This window comes from Silurus meridionalis, chromosome 28 (genome assembly GCF_014805685.1).
Source record: "Silurus meridionalis isolate SWU-2019-XX chromosome 28, ASM1480568v1, whole genome shotgun sequence".
Taxonomy (NCBI): domain Eukaryota; kingdom Metazoa; phylum Chordata; class Actinopteri; order Siluriformes; family Siluridae; genus Silurus; species Silurus meridionalis.
Window position 1 is genome coordinate 8,661,212 of NC_060911.1, and position 25,095 is coordinate 8,686,306.

At 40.0% G+C, this 25,095-nt stretch overlaps 1 protein-coding gene across 34 annotated transcripts in view; it reads left to right on the top strand.

The window, feature by feature from the left end:
• LOC124381468 (receptor-type tyrosine-protein phosphatase delta-like) overlaps positions 1 to 25,095 on the top strand; it is a 434,510-nt gene that overhangs the window by 321,572 nt on the left and 87,843 nt on the right. For all 34 annotated transcript variants that reach the window (XM_046843111.1, XM_046843117.1, XM_046843118.1 and 31 more), the window contains 2 exons: positions 8,138 to 8,283; positions 10,440 to 10,581. In XM_046843111.1, coding sequence (XP_046699067.1) covers positions 8,138 to 8,283; positions 10,440 to 10,581 — 288 coding nt within the window. The remainder of the gene's footprint in view (positions 1 to 8,137; positions 8,284 to 10,439; positions 10,582 to 25,095) is intronic.

Below are 25,095 nucleotides of genomic sequence, written 5' to 3' on the forward strand. Positions count from 1 at the left end.
GACGTATAGCTGTTATCACTTGGGGTGTACTTACTTTTGTTGCCAGTTATTTTGACAATAATGGCTGTATGTTGAGATCTTTTTAGAGGACAGTAATTTTGTACTGCTATACAAGCTGCACACTGACTACTCTAAAATATATCCAAGTTTATATATATATATATATATATGAGACACCTTCATAAGAGATGATAATAATACTGATGTAAGATGTAAAGATAAGAGTGTGGGAATTAAGAGGAATAAATGAAAAATTGTCTATATATTAAAGGGGAAAAAATTAAAATGGGGGGGTATATATAGAGAAAAGAAAAGTGAAAAGGGGAAGAAAAAAGGAGAAAATTAAAAACAAAAGTTACTACAGCAATCGAGAATGATACGAAAGAGAATGGATCAAGAGGGAAAGGAAAAGAAGACAGAAAATAGAGAGAATAGACTAGAAGAGAAGCGATGAAATGGCAAAAAAATATTCGGAAGCAATATAAGGGGAAATAGATAGAAAAGAAGAGATGAGGGGCAGAAGGTGAGAACGACGGAGGGATTTGATAATGGCAAAGAAGGACAGAGAAGAGTGGGATTGATTGGGAATGGATGTGGCAGGCGTTAGGAATATTGATGGCGGTGAAGTTTCCTGATTGGGAAACTCGTGAGTGAAATGATGCTAATTGCCTCGTGTGCTAATTAAGAGTCTTTCAAGGCCGTGCTGCCTCTTCCAGCCTCCTTACGTCACAATGGAGCGTTTGGGTGAAGACAAGCTTCGTGCGAGCCTGACGAGCCTGACGCTTCCTCGCTGAATGAGCAATTAGCGTTTCCTTTCGGAGGTCACTCTTCAGCGTTAAGAGCGTCAAATGCCTGTTTGTTCTTCCCTCTATACCATTTGCATATGGCAGCCAGCAGCGGTAAAGTAGGCGTGGCCTGTGCGCTTCGTCAGCGGAGTCGTCTTTAAAATGCTCTTTCCAAACCGAAGCGTGCGAGACTGCCGAGTTCTGCGATGTTCAGATTAATTATAGTCCTCCTTTCGTCACACGGGAAGTAAATGCTTTCATGAAGATGAAATTGGATCTGAGGGAAGAAAAAGAGAAAGAAAGAGCAGACAGAAGCTTTTTTTTTTCTGAGAGAAAAAAGACACAAAAAAACGTCTGAACGATGAGACGTTACAGGAACTAACCGGCTGAACTTAAGACGAGATCAAAAATTTTAATGAAAACGCAATTATAATTGTATACAAATATATATTATTAGATATAAAATATTAAATACACTTTATGGACACTTTACGGACCATACGATTCCTGTGCTTTTTGAACAGCCCATTCACCATTTAGTCCCCATTTACTGTTATAATAACCTCCACTCTTCTGGGAAGATGTTCCACTAGATTTTTAGTGTGTGTTTGTGGAGATTTGTGATCATTCCTACACAAAGGTGTTAGTAAAGTCAGGTACTGATGTAGGTGAGGTATGGAGGCCTGGGGTGCAGTCAGCGTTCCAGTTCATGCCAAAGGTGTTCAGTGGGGTTGAGGTCAGAGCTCAAGTGCAGGACACTCAAGATCTTCCACTCAATCACACATAAAGCATAAGTTTAGGTCACCTAGTTCAAGTGAAGGGAAAATGTAATGCTACCACAGCCAAAGATGTCCAAAACTATTGTGTCCTCTAAACTTATTGTAAGAGTTTGCGAAAGAACCTCCTATGGCCGGAAAACGAAGGTGTCCCAGTATTTTTGTTCAAAATAATCTCCGATTGTAGCTACAGAGTGCTCAGTAAATGAGTAGCTTAACTTAGATGTCATTATCTCTGTAGCAACAGCGTGTTAACTGCCAAGTTTGGTCACAAAGCGACTACCTATAAATAAATTCCAACACCAAAGACAGAAACTAGAAACAAAATATTTTTATGGCAGCCATTTTGAACTGTGAAGGATGTTCCAATTGGCAATTAGGGTCAGTGAGTTGAAGTGAAGAGAAAATGTCATGCTACCATATCTAAAGGCATCCTATACAATTCTGTGCCTCCAAATGTGTGGTAAAGGTTTTCGAAAGACCCTCATATGATATATTTACCAGATCACTCCAGCTGGAAAGACATTGTTCCAGTTGCATTGAAAGTAATCCACAGGTTTATTGGTAAAGTCCCAAGTCAAGACAGACACATTTCTTGGAGGATGAATGATATTTATTTATACAACTCATTTATTTATACAATCATTCTCAAACCTGAATCTTCCACAGAATTGAGTACTTAAGTGTAGGCTAGTTAGTTAGTGCTTTTTCATCTCAGACCTTCTTAGAATTACTGTTCTCTTAGAATCTTCACACCATGAGCTTGTTCCCGGTAATGCAAGCTAGTTAACATTGGACTAGCATTCAACATTCAGTTACGAAAGAACTAACACTACACTCGGAAAATGTGGAAAATGTAAATGAATATTAAAAGATTTTCTTACGTCTTGTAGTCATTCGACAGTTTTGCCCTGTCAAAAATCAAATCAAATGCTAAAGTTGTAAAGCGAAAAAAGATCATTCCAGAAAAACAGCAGTGGACGGGTTTTAGCAGGAAGCATACTAAATTGAAGGTAAAATGAAATCATGTATACCGATCTGCTCGATGCATCCAAACCATAATCTACTTTGCTTGTTCCCTGTGGGCTTCTTCAGGGAGGCATCATATGATAAAGCTATAATAAACACTCGCTGTACACCGAGTCAGGCAGCTTAAAGCGAAAACTTAATTAGAAAAACACAAACAGAGTCAGTGAGCAGCCGTTGGAAGTGAAGTAGGTGGACAAGTCGAATTCTCTGCAGGGCAAAGTCACGTCTGCTAATAGGATCCCGTAATTCTTCAAGAGATTTTCCAGATTATCGGATGGAATTGGGACTCGGATAATCTCTCGGAAACAGGGACACGAGCGAAAGGGGTTCAGACGCCGAGCAAACAAGAGTAAGAGTGACCGAGTGACTGGAAAAGTTGAAAGTATATCCGTATTTTTGTTGTGTGTGTTTTAATGATTACGTACTCATCAACAGCCCCAGACTTTATTTTTCCACTTTTCATTTAGAGGTGGGCGCAGGCTTAGACACGGATTAATGCCGCTAGTCTGCGAATTACTCCAGGTGGATTAAAGTCACCCCAGCTAGGAAGGATTACAGATTGGACAGACAACCTTCACACATACAAACACACATACACACACTATAAAATACGTCTCCGCATTACCACGTTAAATCTAGCAAAAAACGATTTCCGTCTTCTCGTCATGTCAATAAGCTTTGAAGTAGTGATTTGCGCCTTACCCACAATCCTGTGAGTGCAGATTTAACTCTGATCTTTGATCTGAGCCATTCAGCTGTGGGTAGATGTTGTACAGATTTCTGTTCAGTGTCAAGAAAGACTCCTGCGAGAATTGGACAAATTTACACGCAGAGACAAATATTCTTTGAAGTACAGAGAGATACAGAGATAGAAGAGTAGTATTGAAAGAACAAGTGTGTGTGAGAGAGAGAGAAAGAGGGAGAGAGAGAGAGAGAGAGAGAGAGAGAGAGAGAGAGAGAGAGAGAGAGGAAAATAATGTATTTATATCATTGGAAAGTTTGAAAATTCGATTGCTAGTATATTCCAACAAACATTAGCAATAGCTACACAAAATTACCGATTTACCAAAATGTGAATTTGCATTGAATATTCTGAAATAAATCACACTTTACTGCACTCATCATTATTTTCACAAACAAATATATGTATTCGCACCAACATTTTCCAGTACAAGGCATTTTGTTCAATACACGTTATACGAACATATGTTACCATCTGAGTTTCCTCAGGAACGTATAAAAAAAGGCGGACTGCAAGTTACACAATTTAATCAATATAATAAAAAAAAGTATTGCATTTATTAGATTTACTCCATTTGTATAAAATATTTAAAAATATTATTTTATATATTATTTCAACAAGCAGGCATTTTATTTTAAATTGTTTATAAAAAATGTAAACTGTTTAAAAATTAATCACAAATTTCAATAATAATAAACTGCATTAAGAAAAAGAATTACAAGCAATTTTGTTTTGCATTTATTTCCTTTTATTTTCGATCAAAATAAACTAAATGACATTAGGGAAAAAAAGATTTGTGTATTTATAATTTATTTATTTGACCAAGTAACTAAAATGATCCGATCTTCCTATCACTAATCTGGGTGGCACCGTATATCCATTCAATATTGAATTAAATAACTTTAGTTGTATTTATATGTCTTTTTTAACACTCACTTCTGAAGTAATGCATTGCAGATGCACTAATGAAATCAAATTGCATTGATACTCTATAAAATATTTGCATTTAATTGAACATAACATACTATAATATAGTATATATAGTGCTGCATATCCCCCTCTAATAGTTTAAAGAGCTGTTGCCATTTGAGTGACACAACAAAGTGGAATATAGAAGTTATTTAGGAATATCAGGAACAGTATTTCATATTTAAGATTGATTACACAAGAGGAAAGTAGCCAGTAAATTCCCATGATTCCGTGTTAATCCCCGGTTGCTGTAGTGACACACCAATCTAAATATAGACCCAAGCTATGGGATGCCTCTGAACACACCACATACAGTATATGCTAACCTACATCCTAGCACTACACTTTGACCTTCAACACATCTGTCGACACCAGTCAAACCCTGACATGTTCCTTGCTGGAAAAAAAACTTAAAGAACACACATAACAAGATTTTCCCCATAGTGATTCCTTCACATCATGCTTCTTCAATCATTTAAGAAGAAAGCTCTGTGTGTTGAATGGACCCTCTCAGATCCAGTCTATTTTTTTATGTTATTGTTGTGTTAGTTCTACCACACAGACTACACAATATATACTCGTTTTTAGAAGAAGCCTTGATGTATCATTTATCTATTCACACAAACCGGCATGTGAGGGGGAAAAAAAAGTATATATTTATCATTCGAGCACTATTACATGAGATTTTGGAAAGAAAAGATAAGTAAACACCATACCATCATGCTCTATGTAATTGGGTGCTATTGTTAATGTGTGCAGTGTTTGTGTTTCTCTGATTGATGGTGCTAGTTGAAAATGGCTGCCACTGCTCTATGAAAACACCATTTTCCCGCAGTCACGCCTCAATCATCTCCCATTGTGCGATTTTTCATGGCCGACGGCGGTGCGTGCGCGACTGCAGCCGAGTCGCTCCTGAGCAAACAAACCCGCAGCATATCAATTACCCATCATCCCGTTCAGACAGCGACACGGCGGGGATGAGGAGTCAAAACACACACGCTTGCACTCATACACACACACACACACACGCTCATGTCTGAGGCAATCAGTGTGGTACAACCTTGGTCCGTGACATATTAGAATGTGGAAGCTCACCTGTTGTGTGTGTTGTGTGTGTGTATTACCTACTTGAGGCTCAGCTACCTATTTTCTCTCTCTCTGACTTCCTCTAGTGGTAGATTGTGTCCTCCTTCACCACTTACCAGGCCTGCCAGGTTCATTTACTGTCTTCAGAAACACACATACACACACACACTTGACAGCCAATTGAAAGACAGGATCAGAGCTCCGAATTTTTTCAGGTGAAAGAGGAGATTAATCTGCTGTTTACATTTCTCCCTTTTACTCACACTCCCTTTCCCTGGCTGTGTCTCTCTGCCTTTCTGCTTGTAGTCTTCCTGCATTTTTAGCATACCACTCCTGCATGTACACATACTTCACTCCCCTTTCTGAAGGACCGATTTTAGTTTCTGGAGCTTAGAAAGTGCAAATGGTAATAGCTACAAACACACCAGTTTCCCACGTTGATATTCAGAGTATGTTAACTAACTTCCACTGATCCGCTTGCAATGTCCACTTACTTGGGTTCTAATTAAGTATGATTTCTTTCTCTAGTTTTCAGTGAGCAGATATTAAGGGGTTTATATTTTTACTCAGTTCAGAAAAAATATAAAAACATCTAATAATTCTGATATTTCATAATCATAATCAAACACTAACATTCACCACCAAACACATGCACTACCATCAAACACCAACATTCACCATCAAACACAGTCGTTACAGTTAAACACCAACATTAACCATCAAACACAGTCATCACCATGAAACAACAACATTTAACATCAAACACAGGCACTACTGTCAAACACGAACATTCACCATCAAACACAGTCATTACCATTAAACACCAACATTCACCATCAAACACAGTCATTACCATTAAACACTAACATTAACCATCAAACACAGTCATTACCATGAAACAACATTCACCATCAAACACAGTCATTACCATCAAACACCAACATTCACCATCAGACACAGTCATTACCATTAAACAACAACATTCACAATCAAACACAGTCATTACCATCAAACACCAACATTCACCATCAGACACAGTCATTACCATGAAACACCAACATTTAGAATCAAACACAAGGGATTAAGGGATTTATATATTTACTTATTTCAGAGAAAAAATATGAAAACATCTAATAATTCTGATAATTCATAATCAGACACAGGCATTACCAGCAAACACTAACATTTATCATCAAACACATGCATTTACCATAAAACACCAACATTCACAATCAAACACAGTAATTTACCAAAAACACCAACATTTACCATAAATCAAAGTCATTTAACCAAAACACCAACATTCACTGTCAAACACTGGCATTTATCATTAAACACCAACATTCACCTTCGAACAACTTGAAGAAATGTATTTTGGAAAGGTCATCTTGATGTGGTTTAGTTTATGGGTCTCAGATTTACACACCGTTGCCCAAAATGGCTGAGGAAAAAAAAAAGACTTTACTAGAAGAACTTTGAGTGTTTCATATCACCATCACTTCAATATACTACAATCCTCAATTAAACATCACCACCATAAACTTTGACCATCTCTGACCAACAATCTTTAACAAATGGTTGTTTTTTATAACCTGTAAGGACTAATGAGAATAAATATATATATATATATATATATATATATATATATATATATATATATATATATATATATACATATATACAGTATATGAGTGAATAAATAAATAAATGAGAAGATCCGTACAGTTCTATATGTGTATAGCACACCAGCCCTAAACACAGGTTTACTGGTGCGTATATAAACTAAAGTTGTGTTGGGATTACAGGGTTTAAAAGTCCTGAAAGAAACTCAGCCCTCTTATCTATTTAATCCTATTTATTCAGCTCCAAAGGCCAAATAACTGGGCACAGAACAGCACTTATTCCTTATTCCCATATAGTCCTGGTAGAAATTAGCTTTGGCATCAGTGAAGCATGGAGTGAACAAGAGCATCTCCAGGCCCTGCAGAGAAAGAGACACGAGCAACGTGTGACCAGGAAATGACTCACTCCAACACCATGCAGGCCAAAGGCTAATAAGTCCCACTGCGCTAAGCGCTACAACAAGCAGTACCGTGCTAACACGGCTCTCTGTTCTAAGAACTGGCATTAAAATTTTATGTGATTCAATGGCTTTTAAAGATCTATTTTCCCTTTTCAGGAATATTTTCTTTCATATACATTAAGTCCTAATGTACACGCATGCTGCAATGCTAACCAGGGAGTGCTAATACAGCATGCTAGGAGCTGTGACAGGAAAAAAGGTTGCTAAATAGTACTTTAGCATACTTGATGAAGGTTCTGTTTAAATGGTAATAACGGAAGGTGTTGTGTTAGCTAATTCACAAGAATGTTTTTTTTTTTTTACACACAAAATGTATTAATGAATCTTTTGTCCCTACAAGTTGAGTTTTTCATTGTGAAATAATAGTAAGCGTGACAAAAAGGTGATGTTAGCGGGTGGGTGTTCATGCTCTCAGGTTGCTGTGACAGTGTTGACACATGAACTGTGAGGTTAGCTTTCAACAAGCTAATTAACATAGGCATGTGTGGTGACCCTGTTTGACCAAATACAAATTGACCTGGTGAGCCATTGGGATCGAATGTAACCTGATGGGGTTTTACTTAACAATGTCTGCCAGTAAGGTCAAATCTTTTGAACCTTCTAGGTATATTTTCATCACCTTTTTGTGCATTCACTTTGTTAATAATCTCTTGTCTGTCTTTTCCAGCACCACCAAAGTTTTTAAGGATCCCCAGCGACCAAACGGGAGTGCAAGGAGGCGTCGCATCCTTCGTTTGCCAGGCCACGGGTGACCCACGGCCCAAAATTGTTTGGAACAAGAAGGGGAAGAGAGTGAGCAACCAGAGATTTGAGGTACTGGGTGTTAAACATTAAAAAACTGGAAATAAAACATAAAATCAACTGGAAAACATGCCAGGTCGTTCCCTATGCTAGCTGTAATTCCAGTATGTACAGCTTATGGCAAATTTATTAATAAAAAACTTTGCCATGACACTCGAAATTGAGCTCAGGTGCATCCTGATCATCCTTGAGTTGTTTCTACAACTTGTTTGGAGTCCACCTGTGGTAAATTCAAGTTGATTGGAAATGATTTGGAAAGGCATACACCTGTCACATCTGTAAGCACCACAGTTAACAGTGCATGTCAGAGCACAAACCAAGCCATAAAGTCCAAGGAATTGTCTGTAGACCTCTGAGACAGGGTTGTATCGAGGCACAGATCTGGGGAAGGGTACAGAAAAATCAGTGCACTTTCTAAGCCTTGACCTTGATGCCTAGCCCTAGTGGTTTTGCATTTGGCTGTTAGACTGCGAATGGTTCATGGGCTACTGCTTCTTCTTGCTTTTCAGATGTATTTCTTTTCGCTCTGCAGTATGCGCCTTGGCTCTCTTATTTGGCTAAAGCATTTTGATTTATTTCTTTTAATCTGTGCTTCTGCTATACATGATAAAGCAACCCATCACACGAGGACACTGATAAGATTCCCATTAATGTGTGTGTGTGTGTGTGTGTGTGTGTGTGTGTTTGTGTGTGTGTGTCACTGCGGCATTTTCACTGTCATCGTTCTGCTAGTGACGATTTGCAGCGTATTATCGTTTAAGGGGATGGCCCTGGCCGGGTGCTGCTGTCTAACACCAACAGAAATCTAATCTTATCAGAGTTCATCGCACTGCCATGGGTGTATGCGTTGCATGCTAACACACTACGATAAATAGACTAACAGCACCAGGATCCTGAATCCTCCAGCTATTCCATCACCCACTTTGCCTCCTGCAGGAAAGTCGTTTCCTTTCCGAAGCTCAGCGACTTCCTGTCATTGCTCTTTCTTTTTTTTCTGAAACTAGAACAAGACAGCATTGCCATGGCATGTGTTGTACGGCGATTATCCTTCACGTTTCGTGTCATAGGTAGTTTTAAAGGGTCTTTGTTATATCGAGAACTTGCACTTACACTATAAAATTGATTCCAGATTCTGATTTCAAATACAGCTGCGCTACAAACATCACCATGTTGCTATACGTTTGTTTCAAGCCTCATCTGTTCATCAGACCTGCATTTTCTCTTTCACATCACTGTTCTGTTAAAATAACGTAAATATCCTAAGTCAGTTATTCCACTTTTTTGTATTTGTATTGAAATGTCACAAAACATAGGAAATCTCAGTGGTACAAATGTGAACCCATTAAATGTAGTCTTCATATTGTATAATCTGTTCTTTTGCAATGTTTATGCTGAGACATTGTTAAAAAAAAAGATACAGTTATTGCATTTATCATCACATAATAAATGTAATAAGTGGATCTTTAAGCGTTAGTGGTGGACGAAGTACATAAACCATGTACTTAAGATTCACTAAGTAAAATATTACTTATATAATTATATAAATACAATATAATATGCCCGCGCTCGACACTGATTGGTGGCTTTTTATCCACTAATAAATAAAAACGAACTGAATTTTGCAAATTGTAGTCAAAAAAAGTATGAGATTTGACTTGAAATTTAGTGAAGTTGAAGTAAAAGTCTCCCCAAATTGGAAATTCTTCAGTACAGATATGTGAAAAAAGTGCTTTGAGTCTCTAGCAATGATTAAATCTACACTGGTAAACAACATTACAAACTTAATATGAATATAACTCTTGAATTCTACAAAGCAAACTTGGAAAGTGCGAATTTAAATGTTTCAGGAAGAGGTAGGTCTTCAATCGTCGCTCGAAGATATTCAGGGACTCTGCTGTACGGACATCTAGGGGAAGTTCATTCCACCACCTCTGTGCCAGAACAGAGAAGAGCCGAATTACATTTACTTCATGACTGTCCACTACTAATATATTAATAATATGTAATATTAATACAGCTAATATCTGTACTGGAGGTCTGTATACTACAGTTGAAAACATTCATCCGCATTCACAGCAACGACAAATTCTGTAAATGTCCAGAAATTTTTACACACTTCATACATAACATCCTTACCATCTTTTTAAAAATATTTTTCACCCCTGCAGGTTATAGAGTTTGACGATGGCTCCGGTTCTGTCCTGAGAATCCAGCCATTGCGCACTCCACGGGATGAAGCCATTTATGAATGTGTGGCTTCCAACAGTGTTGGAGAGATTAGCGCCACCACCCGCCTCACTGTCTTACGTGGTAGGTGCATCTGAAACGTCAAAACAGATCACAATTTTTTTTTTTTCACCATCATAAGCATATAGAGAACATTTGTCTTCATTTGATTGTTTTTTACAGAAAAATTGCTACTTTGTGTCTTGCAGCTGTGAGCAGAACAGTGAATTAATAATTAGCCCCCTTTATTTGTTCCTTTATTTTCAATCGAAAGAAGATCAAAAATACCCTATTTGTTTACTATTACATGAGATTCGGCATTATTAGCTATAGAAATGCTTACAATCCTGAATTGTTCATTTTTTTACATTCATTATAAATTTTTTGACAGTCAAATCTTGTTTCACGCAACATTCTGCTCTTTTGTTGAAATGAACACTACAGTTAGTGTCCCATTACCAAAAGCCCATGCTTTAATGGAAATTAGCGTTGTTTCACTAATCAAATTAAGTGTGTATGTGTTGATTTCGGAAAAGAAAAAAAAAAACATGCCCGATTTTGACTCTTGACTCTGTTCTATCTTCACATTTATCAATCTCCTCTATATATTGAGGTTTAGAGTCAAGGACGTACTGGCGGGTTTGTGATTAGGATTCTCATTATTAGCATGCGCACATTTCTTTCGTCTTGCTGACTACTTTTCTTTGGATCAGTTATCTTAATTTTATGGCACATTTACAAAAGAATGTTCATACAGTCTCTGAGTCTGTGCCGTAAAACGTTTTTTTTTTGGGGGGGGGGATTGTGAAAGCTTGAAAATTCAAAACCTAAATCCTGCTACTTTCTTTTTTATTTTTTTTTTTTTTTAAGTTACTCAAAAATTCCGAACGAATACTGGCATTGTGGTCTTGTAGCTGTGATTGTCTCTAGAGTACTCGTACTTGTGGAGTTTAAATTAGAGCGCTCGCTGGACTAGAGAGGCTAAAGACGCTAAGGGAGGAGAATATTAAGGACGGAGTCTGAAAAATGACTCAGTAAGCGAGTTAGTACCGAATGCGACTCTCACATCTGTACTGAACTGAGCAGCGAAGGTATTAAAGACACTAAAGTGACACAAACTCAATTCTCATGCTGCTCAACAGCTGATTTGTTATCGTGCACACCGTGGATCCGCACATCTACAGTATAAATGTATGGATGATGACAATTGGGAGCGGCCCAGCTGTGTTCTCCGAATTTCTGGATTTAAAATGAAGCAATATCTATGTAAAAATCCGCCTATATTCCAATGCAGTTCATTCGGTCTAAAAGAGTGTGTGCAAGAATTAATGCTGACACAGAGTGAGTTGCTGTGCATGCTATTCCGTGATAAAGTCCGATGGCAGCGCAACAAGACAGTCGATCTGTTCTTGAAACACGCACACACATGCACATGCACATCTCAGTAAATTACCAACCACTAGAATGCCCTGAACCGAAATTTAATCACATTTTATTTGAAAGAAAGTGGAGAACAGAGTACTAATTACCCAATATCTAGCCAGTAGGCAATGAACTAGCTGCTCATGCATAATTAGACAAAACCAATATTAATTTTGCCCTGAGATATGAGGCAGCGGGAACACGGTTGACTCGCGAACGCTTGCCACTTTCATTCTTCATTCTGCTATTCACTAAACCAAACACCCATAACCAAATTTGGACAGATTATATCTTTGCGTTATAATTTAGCGACCGGGTAATCAAATGCCATCTTTCCAAAGTGGACAGTGAAAACGAGGACGAATGAAGGTGTGTGGTGCTGCCCGCGGCTTGTGCAGCTATGCTAATGTAGGCTGCTTTAATGTACAATAGAAAATTTGAGTTACTGTTTGTTTGCGCCGAGTAAGAAAACCTCTCGTACGCTCTGACCCGCACTAACGCATAAAGACAGTCCCTATCTTGTCCGTGTCCAGTGTGAAACTGAAGTGGTTTGTGTCTTCCGTGGGAAGGAGGTCATGCCTTATTCATAAATGATCCCACTTGGCCCAATCTGCCAGCTTTCCGGATCGTTCCATTCAGAGGGGTGGAACGGGGTTGGTAATGAGCATGAACAAGGTCATTTCCTCAATGGATTATACGTAAAACAAAACAAGAGCTTGTTTTTTTTTCTTTCTCCGCCCCTATTTTTCTCTGTCTCCCTCTCTCTGGCGCTGAGTAATGGAGCCCGGTGGTGTCAGTAGCGTGAAATGATGTTCTCTGGCATAGATCGTATCCGCTTTTTTTTTCTTCTTCTATCTGAGCCGCACTTTTCTCAAGTAATTTCTGTGTTCAAATTGCTATTTCCACCCTTTTGTTTACCTCTCTCTCCGATCTCTCTCACCTCTTATTTCCATTGGTTTTTGTCTTCCTCAACCTTTCATTTTGCCGCTCTGCTCTCGTTTTGCATTTTTGTTCTCTCTTTCTTTCATCTTTTACCTTTCCTTGTTGCCTCCGTCATAAGAAACTCAGTTTGTAGCAGTTCTTTTAAAACTTTTCCCTGATTGCTCGCAGGTTTCACTGTTTATACTACTAGACCTCAGGGAATTCAGCAGTACCTAGCGTAAGTGTTCGTTCGAAAACAGACGTTCACCTGTTATTGAGTATAAAAGCGGAAAAAAGGGGAAATTTGACCATCCAGAATTAAACCTGTAGCACTAACCACTGAGTCAGACTACAAAGTAGCCCATACTGGATGTGAAAATGAATGCTCAGAATTCTGTGGCAGGATTTGCAGGGCTTCTGTTCATGGATCTCATGTGCAAGAAGAACAAAGTACACAGTATCTTAAACTATTCCGGGATACAATATGCGTAGTTCATAATAAAGGCCGCTACACTGACTAATAAGTTGAGCCACAGCTGTCATGATAAGTCAGTTCAGACCTATGCAAGCAACTCTCCATGCCATATAGGAGGATCCTATAGAGAACAAAGGCAATTGATGCAGTTGCATCATTACGAGAGACTCGACGAAGGCCGGGAGGAGAAAATGCGCCACTGGGCTATTAGCATGCGGCCAGGATAGGGGATGATGAGGAACGGCATTAGTGATGAACTAGCAGACTCACCGAATTCATTTGCATTAAGTGCTTTGATGGAAGTATAATGAAGTCCACTCGGAATCTACTTGCACGAGTTTTTAAAAGAGAACAGAGCGACTCCCGCATCCTCCCACTGAATTGGACATCTTTTTTTTTTTTTTATGAGAAATTTGGTAGGGTCAAACAGAAGTAACACTGTCATATCTGTAACCTCCAACGTATGTCTGGAAATTTCTAGGCAAGTTCCCGCGTGTAATCCGTTAACACACGCAGTCCCGACGGCAGCTGCAGCTAACGCCGTGATTAAAAGAGATTAGCGTTTTTTCGGCTGCAGCGCTAGTTCTTTGAAGCTTCAAAAATATGTCTCCCACTTCAAAGTGACAGAAGCTGCAAAATGATACTCCAAACGTATATTTGCACTTGGTAGCTTTTTGTCATTCAGTAGACATTGTAAATTTTCCCCTAGTTCAGTCTTCCCACGCTTTGGGGAGAATTCAGTAACTTGAGAGTGTGTGTCAATGTCAGGAGACCATCTGGCTTTCCGTTCATCATCGCTGGCTGGTTCTGACTTTATTTTACACTCTACTGTTACTCACAGAGCGGCCGAATAAAGCGAAGACAGTGCAGCCCTGCTGAGACACATCCCACACAGGAAATGTTTATCTCTGGATCGCTGTGTCAAGGTGCAGCCTTTATTTTTTTGGCCCTACTGTTCTCGCTAGGCACGGTTCATCACATTCAATATACACTGCATCGCCAAAAGAATGTGGACTCCTGAAAATCACACCAAAATTGATGGCAACAATTTGGTGAAGGCACACAAGTGAGTTAACTATAGTTAAGTGTAGCTTAATAAATTGGCTTTAAGCTTGAAGGCTTTTTATTAGAATCCAGTGATCCATTGGAATAATAGAATGGTGCTGTCTTTGATTGTGGATCTTCACATATCTTCTAGGCTCTATATTTGCTGAACAAACTACAGCAAATATAAAAGAAATAGTAATAATGAGGCATAAGAAATGTATAATTATTTACAAGTGTCTACAGGAAGTCTAATGATTTCTTTAATTGAACAGTCATAGTGTGTTTACAGATAGTGCAACAATATGTATGAAATGTATGACAGAGTCATTTGAGCTTCACCTAGGAATAGGCTTGGCTTTTGTGTTGGCCTAGGTTTAGTGCTGGACAAGGAAGATGTTTGGCTTTTCTGTGGCCTAGGTTTAGTTTTAGGATTGGGGTTAGGCAAGCTTTGATTTTAGTTCATGTATGGCCAAAGTTTGGGTTGGAATATGTTTAGTTTTAATATTAAGGTTTACTCAGGTTACAGTAAGGGTTGAGCATAGGTTTAGGGCTGGGCAAGAAATAGGGTTTGGTTTGTGGTTGGTTTAGGTTTATTATTGGCCCAAAGGTACCGCTTTCCGAAGCGGTGCTGAAGAACAACGAGACCAAGCCTCGATCCATGAGGTATACCAAGTCATCCAGCTCTCCCCCCTAAAACACACACACACTTATTTCCCCTGTAAATCCGCATGATTCTGTTCCTATTGCCGCAATGCTGACAGGAAAACAAAGGCACTGCTGAAGTGTTCAAATTCATGCCTGAATAGACCAGTGCCTCAGCAATGTATGTTCACCAGAGTGAGGTTCAGCTCTCTGCATGAAAACCTTTGTAAAATTACACAGCCTGGAAATATCCTGAGCTCACAGAGCACCCAGCACTGTGGTTTATCCTTCGGCTTTACAGATGCCAGAGACCCACACATTTTGCCAAAGAGCCTGTTTGTCTCCGAACTGTGCTCATTTACAGACTTATCTACCCACCCAGGTGAGCTCTGTCTTTGTGGAGCCACAAAGTATGAAAAGCATTGAATCAGTAAAGTGTCCAAGTCAGCAGGTACAGCTGTTGAGAAGGAAGTTGGCCCTTCTGGTTCGAAAGGAAGTTCACTGCCATTGTGCTGCTTTTTTTTTTCCTTTTTTTTTTTGCTTCCCTCACCGCTAGCCTCTTGTGCAATTTATTTATTTATTTTGTTGCTCTATAGAAAGCACCACTTTTTCATTACTCACAGCCTGGCCTGCATGCTACTCTGTAACAGGAGAGATAATGGCTGGTTATTTATTTCCATAATTAAAATGATCGAACCTAATCTGCTCTGACTTTATAGATCTCTGCCTAGACAAAAAATTTCCCCTGACTGTAATTAATAAAGGAAATGAATCATTGTGTATGAGTAGAGCGTCAGATATGATTTAGCTAAAGGATAAGTGGAGACAACAGCAGTGGTGCTCTAAATATTATTATGCAGGCTGGAAAGATAGACTTTGTTCATTATCATAGAGAAACATCTGCTACATGTATTGACAGCTTCAAAAGAGCCGGAAAATCCCAGCCAAGTAATCAGAGCGATTGTTTTATATATATATATATATATATATATATATATATATATATATATATATATATATATATATATATATATATTCACATCAAATTCATAGTGTATCTCTATATTTAGATGTTCTGTCCCATTGGACTCTTAAAAGCTACATAATATTTATTCTTATTATAGAATATATCATGTATATTATTATTGCTAACGTTTTCTCATTCGTTAATAAACATCTGATCTTTTTATGCATTTCTAATTACATTTAATGTTGTGGAAGTAAGTTCCATATTACAGCTATAAAGTGTGCAGTTATGGTATTAGTGTTCTTATTCAGAGAGGTTGTTCATAAAATAGGTAGCTATTGTTCCAGAGGACCGATTGAACACGCTTCAGCATTTCAGTGTTTCTCCTGTTTTTATTCAACTAATTATCAAACTCTTCACAAGAAAAACTAGTGTCATTACAGCAAAGGCAAAGCTATGCCTTTGGAATCTCAATCTGTCATTCTAGTTCTGCCATGTGTCATGATCTTTTCTACATTTCCAGCGTAGCTTTTTTACAGAGACCTCTGAAGTGGAAGATGGTCCCTGCACCGCGTAGGTGGCTTGTTCTTATCGGAGACTAGAAGTCCCGCCTCTTTTGTCTGGGTTCGGGGTCAAAAAGTCAAAAGGTGGTGAATTATCACGGAGTCGAGAGGATTCAGAAGGAGGAGAAAACCATCCAGGCCGCACTGCATTTTCCACTCCGACACTCTGAATTGAGATAATAATGCTCTTGAGAGATGTTCACCAGAAGAAGGAGGATGATTAAACCAAAACATTGCATCAAACAAGACCCCATCAATGAGTTCCACTTAAACCTTGAAGGCTGAACTCTGAGACATGGAAACGTTCCTTCTCAAAAAACAACCTCACATTTCGCATTCCTGCCTCATACCTGTATTTGACTTGCCCTGGTTCGACCTCTTGCTTGGCCTGTGCGTTATAATTTCTTCAAGTTCCTTCAGTTCATGGTCCAATTGTTCTTCTGCCCCTGTTAGAAATTATACAGCTGACTATTGCTTTAATCAGCTAAAGAAACGCTTTGAGCGCCGTCCATGCGTTTATCTGTTTATGTACTTTACCATTACATTTTCTAGGAGTAGTATCACAGATCTTTTTACAGTAACATTACAGACTCTGTTCATTTGTTTACAGTCGAGATCAAAAGTCGAAGTCGACTACCAATAACTATTTCCTCTTGGTTTAAACCACTCTTGGCCCTTACGCTACCTTTTGCACTCTTGCGATCTTCTGATCTGCTTTCCAAAACCAAAGAAACATTCCTTCAACAACTGAATATAGAGCATGATGTCATTTCTACAGCATTGCCGCCTGGGAAGCCAGGTCCAGCTCGCTTGGATGCTTGGACAAACTTTTCTTTGTTTAATGGCAGCACTGGAGATGATGTAATCTTGCTTCTTTGTGCTGCTCAGGACCAAGATATGCACTCTGTCTAGCATCAGTTCAGCCATGAGCAATCGCTCCCACTGCGTGCACTCTCTTAGATTTTAATTATTCATTGGCACGGCTGAACTCAGGTGAATCAACTCCTTTTCCTTCAGGACTTTTTTATAGGAAACATCCAGGGAAGGATTTGATGTAGATTAGAACCCGGAGCTTATGTGGTCAGAAAAATAGGATCTCTTTCGGGTCCTTAGGTAAATATCGCTAACTAGGAGAAATACAAAGGTTGGAACTGCTGAAACAGAAGTGAGGCCACGTCTATAAATGACAAAAACAACGGCTTGTAAGAATGTGAGATTTATAAGCTTTATGAAAAGGTTCTAATTGAATGGGAAACTTTCACTAATAATACTCTTAATAATGCTAGATGGATTTGGTATTTTTACACTACGGCTAAAGAGGAAGTGTCATGTTGAGAAGATGCACTTTGTCGACCCCTTTCCTTTCTTTCTTTCGGTTTCTCCCATTAGGGGTCGCCACAGCCGATCATCCGTATTCGTGATCCGCATGTTCGATTTGCCCTTCCTAATGCAACCCTCCCCATTTATCCGGGCTTGGGACCGGCACTAAGAGTGCACTGGCTTGTGAAACCCTAATGGCTCCGATTGGGGTTTTATTTCTAAATTCCTTTCTCAAACGCAAGACTTTGTAATAAAAATGCGACAAAAAAATAGGAATAGGAAACGTGTGGCTTGAAAGAGCATCGCAAAATATTCTGCCAGCTGCAGGTTTCGAAGCCACTATACTCTGTAGGTCGGAGGGTTTAAAATTGTGTACGAATCATTAAAGCATGGAACGAACTGGGTTTTGTTTCAACATTGCGCTTGAAATATTCAGGACCACATCCTTCAAACACGTGACGTCTTAAACTTGGTTATCCATCGCCTGGAATACTGCATTTATTTCCTAATGTCTGCTTTCCTCAAGGGGAAAGAATGCAAATGGACAGAGTGTTTTAACAGGACATAGCCAACAACACACTAGACACACACACACACACCACAAACCAAAAAAGGTCTTATAAAGTACCTTTTTTGCTTTCTCTGTCTTAGTCATCTCATATAAATCTGAACAGAAAATGGCTTCAAATCGCAAAAAAAACGCAGACATATAAAAATTACACACTGGTTTGAACGATTGTGTATTCAGAGTTAAAGAGAGTGATGAAAAGGAAGAGAACATGCAAAGATCCAGTCAGTGGATTGAGCTCTATTCTTTCTTTCTCTCTCTCTCTCTCTCTCTCTCTCTCTCTCTCTCTCTCTCTCTTGATCTAAATGGTCCGTTATCGCCGAGATGAAATCCTTCATGTCAGTCTATCCCTGTTCTCTGGCACCGCCTCAGACCAGTTGGCCTCATCTCACTCTTTTTATCCCTCTCTTTATCCATCTGTTTGATCCAAGCCCCTGGGATGCACACGCACGCACTTACACACTCGCCACACAAAGCTGTGTGTCTGTGTGCTCATAGGGTAGATGGGATCGACACGGATCTGGCGTGCGTGCGAAAGATGTAGCGATGCATTTCACGCCACGAGCACGAGTTCCTTCGCGTAATGCAATGTGTCAGAAAGAGCGAGGGCACGAGAGAGAGAAAGAGAATGAAGATGGAAACCAGGGTGGAAGAGTAATAGAGGATAATAGGGATAAAAGGAGTGAATATATATAAAAGAGTGATGGACAGAGAGATACGGGCATGTAGTTAGAATGGGACAGGGATAAAGGAAGAAAAAGAAATATAGAAACAGATGTGGTGAGAGAAAGAGTAAAAAGTAGGGAAATAGAGAGACAGGCAGACAGGCAGGATTAGTGACGGAGGGAGAGATAGACAGAAAGCAAGTGAAAGAAAGTGGTATAAGGGAAAAGAGAGGAAGAGAAATAGAGAGATGAGCACGAAAGTGTCTAGTAGCATCAGCTTATCGCTTCGTTCCAAAGAGACGCTTCCATCTGTGACTCTGTCAGCATGATCATGTGGAGGGTTTGACGACCTGGTGCACTCTTCCACAGAGCTCACAGTGGAATAGAGACGTGGCCTTTGTGTGTCTGCCTGAAAGAAGGAGGCGTGGCCTTTGTGTGTCAGTCCAGGAGAAGAAGGCGTGGCCTTTGTGTGTCTGCCTGATAGAAGGAGGTGTGGCCTTTGTGTCTGTCTGAGAGGAGGCGTGGTCTTTGTGTGCCAGTCCAGGAGAAGGAGGCGTGGCTTGTGTGTGTCTGTCTGAGAGAAGAAGGCGTGGCCTTTGTGTGTCTGTCTGAGAGAAGGAGGCATGGTCTTTGTGTCTGTCTAAGAGAAGGAGGCGTGGCCTTTGTATGTCTTTCTGAGAGAAGAAGGCATGGCCTTTGTGTGTCAGTCCAGGAGAAGGAGGTGTGGCCTTTGTGTGTCTGTCTGAGAGAAGGAGGCGTGGCCTGTGTATATCAGTCCAGGAGAAGGAGGCGTGGCCTTTGTGTGTCTGTCTGAGAGAAGAAGGCATGGCCTTTGTGTGTCTGTCAGAGAGGAGGAGGCGTGGCCTTTGTGTGTCTGTCTGAGAGAAGGAGGCGTGGCCTTTGTGTGTCTGTATAAGAGAAGGAGGCGTGGCCTTTGTGTGTCTGTCTGAGAGGAGGCGTGGCCTTTGTGTGTCTGTGTGAGAGAAGGAGGCGTGGTTTTTTTGTGTCAGTCCAAGACTAGGAGGCGTGGCCTTTGTGTGTCATTCTAAGAAAAGGAGGCGTGACCTTTGTGTGTCTGTCTAAGAGAAGGAGGCGTGGCCTTTGTGTGACAGTCCAGGAGGAGGAGGAGGCATGGCCATTTTGTGACTGTCTAAGATAAGGAGGCGTGGCCTTTGTGTGTATGTCTAATCTAAGGAGGCGTGGCTTGTGTGTTTTGTTCTACAAGAAACAGGCCTGAGCCTGTTGTGTGTCAGAGCCTGTTGGTCATTATGGAGGTGTGGCCACTCTGCCTGCCAGTCCCTTAAAGTAGGCGTGGCCTCTGGATGAAATACTGAAAGAAATGTACAAGGTCTCGCTATTATACTCAGACTTTTCTTTCCTTATTATACGACTTAGGGCACAAAAAGTTCTGCCATTACCCGCAGTGTTAAGATAATGTGAACTCCTCGAGGCGTTTTATTAGCGCCATTTTAGTAATTCAGCAAACGTCTGACCGCTACAACACCCTGAGAGCTGTGTGTGTGCAGGTGCGTGGCCTGTGAAGGTGGATTTGGGAAATAAAGCAGCAAATGAAGAGCTGATTGCTGCTGCGACACTCAGCATCATCTCTGGCATCATCTCTGCTTTAGCATATAAAAAAACACGGAAATTAATTACAAAGCCTCAGGAAGGCTTAAAGGGGACAAAGAGGAGGATGTCATCATTTCCAAACACACACACACATACACACACACACACACAGATGCACATACAATGTTTTTATCACCATTTTTCTCTCCATCTTTCTTTCTTATTTTGTCTTCCTTCTCATTTTCTCTCTGCCGTTTCCTCTCTCGCTCATTATCTTTACACTTTCAATACATCTGTTCGTTCTTGTGTTCTCCTTCTCTCTGATTCTCTCCTCCATTCATTCTTTTGCATCCTCACGTTCTCTCTCTTCTCTCGTTTCTGCCACTCAGCTGCCTTCCTCTTTTCTCTTTTTCATTATCTCACTTTTGCTCTCGTCCTCTAGCCCTGTTTCACGGATTTTCTCTTTCTTTCCCCTATCCTGTAATTTCTCCCCTGTCTCCCACTCTGCGTGAGAATAATTTGCGGCGTATATTCGAGAGCTGAGCCCTTACACTCCTTGTCAGCTCTGATGCATTGAGATCATTAATGAAGGGACACAATTTCAGCACCCGCGCTCCCTGAGCCCGGGGCCAGCAGAGGTGAGATGCAATTCAGCCTGTCGCTGGAAACACTGCGTCTGCACTGCACAGACTAGGCAATTTGCACAAATTAATGCCACGTTCGCTCAGAATTAGCATCTTAGCTCTGAAACTGTGGGCGTTCAAAGTGCAGGAGTTGGGAGAACTAATTTCAGGAACAGATTACAGTGAGGAAAAGTACTGTTTTCCATGAGTGTGTTTTTTTTTATTTTATTTCAGTCACAATTTCATGCACTATTTCTCCATCTAACCATCATTATTCATTAAACAGTGCCTTCCTGTTGACTGAAATACATAAATTTGCTTTACTTAAGTTTTTTTGTAAAGAGAAGAGAACACAGCTCTGCCTTTTTGCTTTAGGTTGCACATTTCTGAGCTCTAAGTTAGCTCTCAATCGTCTCGATGTGCTCGGCGAAAAGCTAAATGAATTAAGTTTATTTCCATTTAGTCAGGATATTTCTCCAGACAACTGATTTTTGACAACATTATATGTACTTAGAAATGGATAAAAAACGTCACATTATAATCCGTTTCCAATCGTGGGCAAATTGCTGAGGAACTTCGGGAATAAAACCCCATGCCCCATCATTCTTTAAGTAACTACTCTGTACAAGATGAAGAAAGTATCAGTTCCTTGAAATGTTCTCCGTATCAGCCCTGATCCAGCTCATAATCCCTTATGGCTGTTCTTGCCAAGATCAAGGGTCGTCTAGTTTGGTCCTGTGGCATGTAGAGGATCCGAACCTGAGGAGACATCTGAGCTGCGATTATTCCGGCGTAAAATCGCAGCATGGCTGGATAGGCTGACGAGGCGTCAGTGAAGAATCCGTCTCCGTCCTCTGTGTCTCTCGACTCGTGTCCTGTCCTGCTTCTGTTGTTCAGTCACACCTGTGCTTCTTAGCCTGGGGACTAAAAGTAAGGAAACATTAGCTTGAGTTATGCACAGTCTCTCTCGAGCTCTGTCTGCAGGAATGTGTGTGAGGCTGGGCGTTTGCGTGATTTACGAGCGTCTTACACACAGCTATCAGTTTAAATCCAATGACTCAGCTCCATAGACTTATTGGTGGAGTCGATCGATACGCGTTTACACTTAAGCACATAATCACCTCTGCTAACACGAACGATGAGTGTAAGGGTGGGTGGCTCGAGCAGTCCTTCTGCCGCTTTAGACAGATTTACGTTATCGCGTGTGTCCAGGGATTTTTGGCACCTCGGAACAGCGCCATCACCGCCCTGAAAATCCTCACACGCAGCACAAAGAGTAGAGCTGGAGCGTCACAGAGCAGCTGGCCATCTGTGCGTGGCAGCAGTTGGTTATTTGGCTTCATTTGCGCTACCATTTGCGACTTAGAGTGTTTATAATAGGTAAAAAAGAACAGGCAGGTTTTTAATTGAGCAAAAAAAAATGTAAACGTGTGTTGTTTCTCTAAAACATGGACAATTACTCGTACTGTCTATATTGTCTCACATTATCTGTTTGGTCTTGTATAGTCCATGCTAAATGTATAGTGTTATTTATGTCTGGACTTTTGAGCGTCACTAACAGCCGGAACCAAATTCCTTGTGTGTGTCAAGACACTTGGCCAGTGAACCTGAATTCTGATTTCTATGAGCAATGACACAGTGTTTGTATATATACGTATATATAAATGTTATATATACGTATATATAAATTATTAACAAATGACAGTATTCCACCCCAAACTGATCACCACAAGACTAGCCATGTTTATTTTTTACGATGTGTGTGTGTGTGTGTGTGTGTGTGTGTGTGTGTGTATACAATTAAGAAATGTTTTAGCATTTATTTCAAATAGGTAGTACAGTGTTTTCAGTATGGAAGGCCACATCTCTATAGGTACAGAAGCCACACACCTTCTTTGTTAGGATTAATAAGCACATAGGCCACACCCATTTTACTCAGATTGACAGTCACAACACCCTTAATATCATTTGTTAGGTACAAATACTTGACTTGCTTTATTCGATTTAATAGATACATAGGGCACTTCTCTTAGATGAACAGTCATAGGCCACACCTCCTTCATTAGGACTGACAGGTCATGTGACTATACCTTTGTTACTGGGATTGAAAAACACATTAAGATAACAGAGGCCACACCACTTTCATGAAACTGATATACGCAAATGCCACACCTTGATCACTGAGACTGGCAGGCACGAAGACCACACCTCCTCGACTAGAAGCGACAGCCGCACACTTCTTCCACACTGTAGAATTGAGTACAGAAAGCAGTTTAGCGTTTTACAAGCAGAAAGCCAAAGCAATAGGTTAAAAAGAGAAGAGATGAGCATGCTAATTAAATCAGAGCTGACCATGTGTGCTAGCTGGAGCAGCCATACTAGCAATAATCTCTCTGATCATGATGCTAATCATAGCGTTAACATCAAACGCGGCTGAAGAAGCTTATTCTGCTTTATTCACATTCAAATACGTGCCCGGAATGCATTAATAGACACATTTTTTATTTATTTATTTTTCCTGATTTTTGTTTCCTCTTCCTTTTTGCCCTGCAAACATTCATAATTTCATAGGATAGTAGTATTTAATAAGAAGGTTGTCCTGCTCAGATAAAAACACATGGTGGTCAGATTAGCTACCTGTCAGAATATGGAAGGTTATCTTATCTCAGATCAGGCAGTGCATGGCAAGAGGGATGACAGAAATAAACAGCACTGACAGAGGCAAAAAATAAATAAATAATAAAAAATAAAAAAACAGATAGAGCCGGAGAAGTGAAGCAATCGTTGAGTTAAAAACAGAGAGAGAAAGAGAGAGATAGAGTGAGAGGGTAAATGGCGTCATAGTTTTGGCACATAGTTGGAATAACCAGCTGCATTGTTAATCACAAGCCCTCCCATTTGGTCGAGTAGTTCTGTTCAAGAGACGACAAAAGCGTAATTAACAATTCGCTATCTCCACTGCCAGGGGAAACATAATTAAATACATCACAGAAACAGGGATGTGTGTGTGTGTGTGTGTGTGTGGGGATTGGAACACACTCACGAGGGAAGCAGTGTATTCATTCACTCATTACTAAACTTCAGGGACATGCTAGCAGCAGGCACGTACGCTAAGTCTCTATTATAACGTCCTGTGTAGCATTTTGTTGTGGAAATGAAGTATAAATTCACAGTGAGTAGCAGGCTAACTGGAGACGGCCATATTTGTTTCGAAGGAAAGAAGGAAATTTTTGTCAATGTGAAAAAGCTTTCTGCTAACAACAAGATGGCAGCCATTTTACTTTTATATATATATATAACATAACAGGTCATTTCTAATGTTCTGGTTTTGATTCGGATAGTTAAGTCCGTGTTAGCAAGCTAGTGTTGGTTAGCGCAGCAGGTTAGCAAGGCAGCCATTTTGTTTCAGTCTTTTTCACGATATTTTGTTGTATTTTTCAAGTATGACCCTGGTTAATAAAGAAACAAGTTTGCAGGATATGTTTTGTTTGTTTTTCTGTCAGGGTATTAAGTAAGCCAGTTATTAAGGGAAGCCATATTTGTTTGAGTTTTCTTGCCGTCTGTTTCGTCGTGTGAAGATATCGCCTGGGTCAAGGTTAGCATTTACAGTTTGTCGTTTTCTCTGTTGCTTTGCAGGTTGATAAGATAATTTCCCAGTATTATCCTGTGTTACTTTGTTCATTTCTGAGGATGCTACTGTTAATACACTGCTTGTTTGGTCATACAGTCTGCATAAAAAGAAACAACAACACCAGGAGGAAGAGGACATGATGTATAAAAGGAAAAAACAACAGTACGCTGTGTTCTGCTGTCATG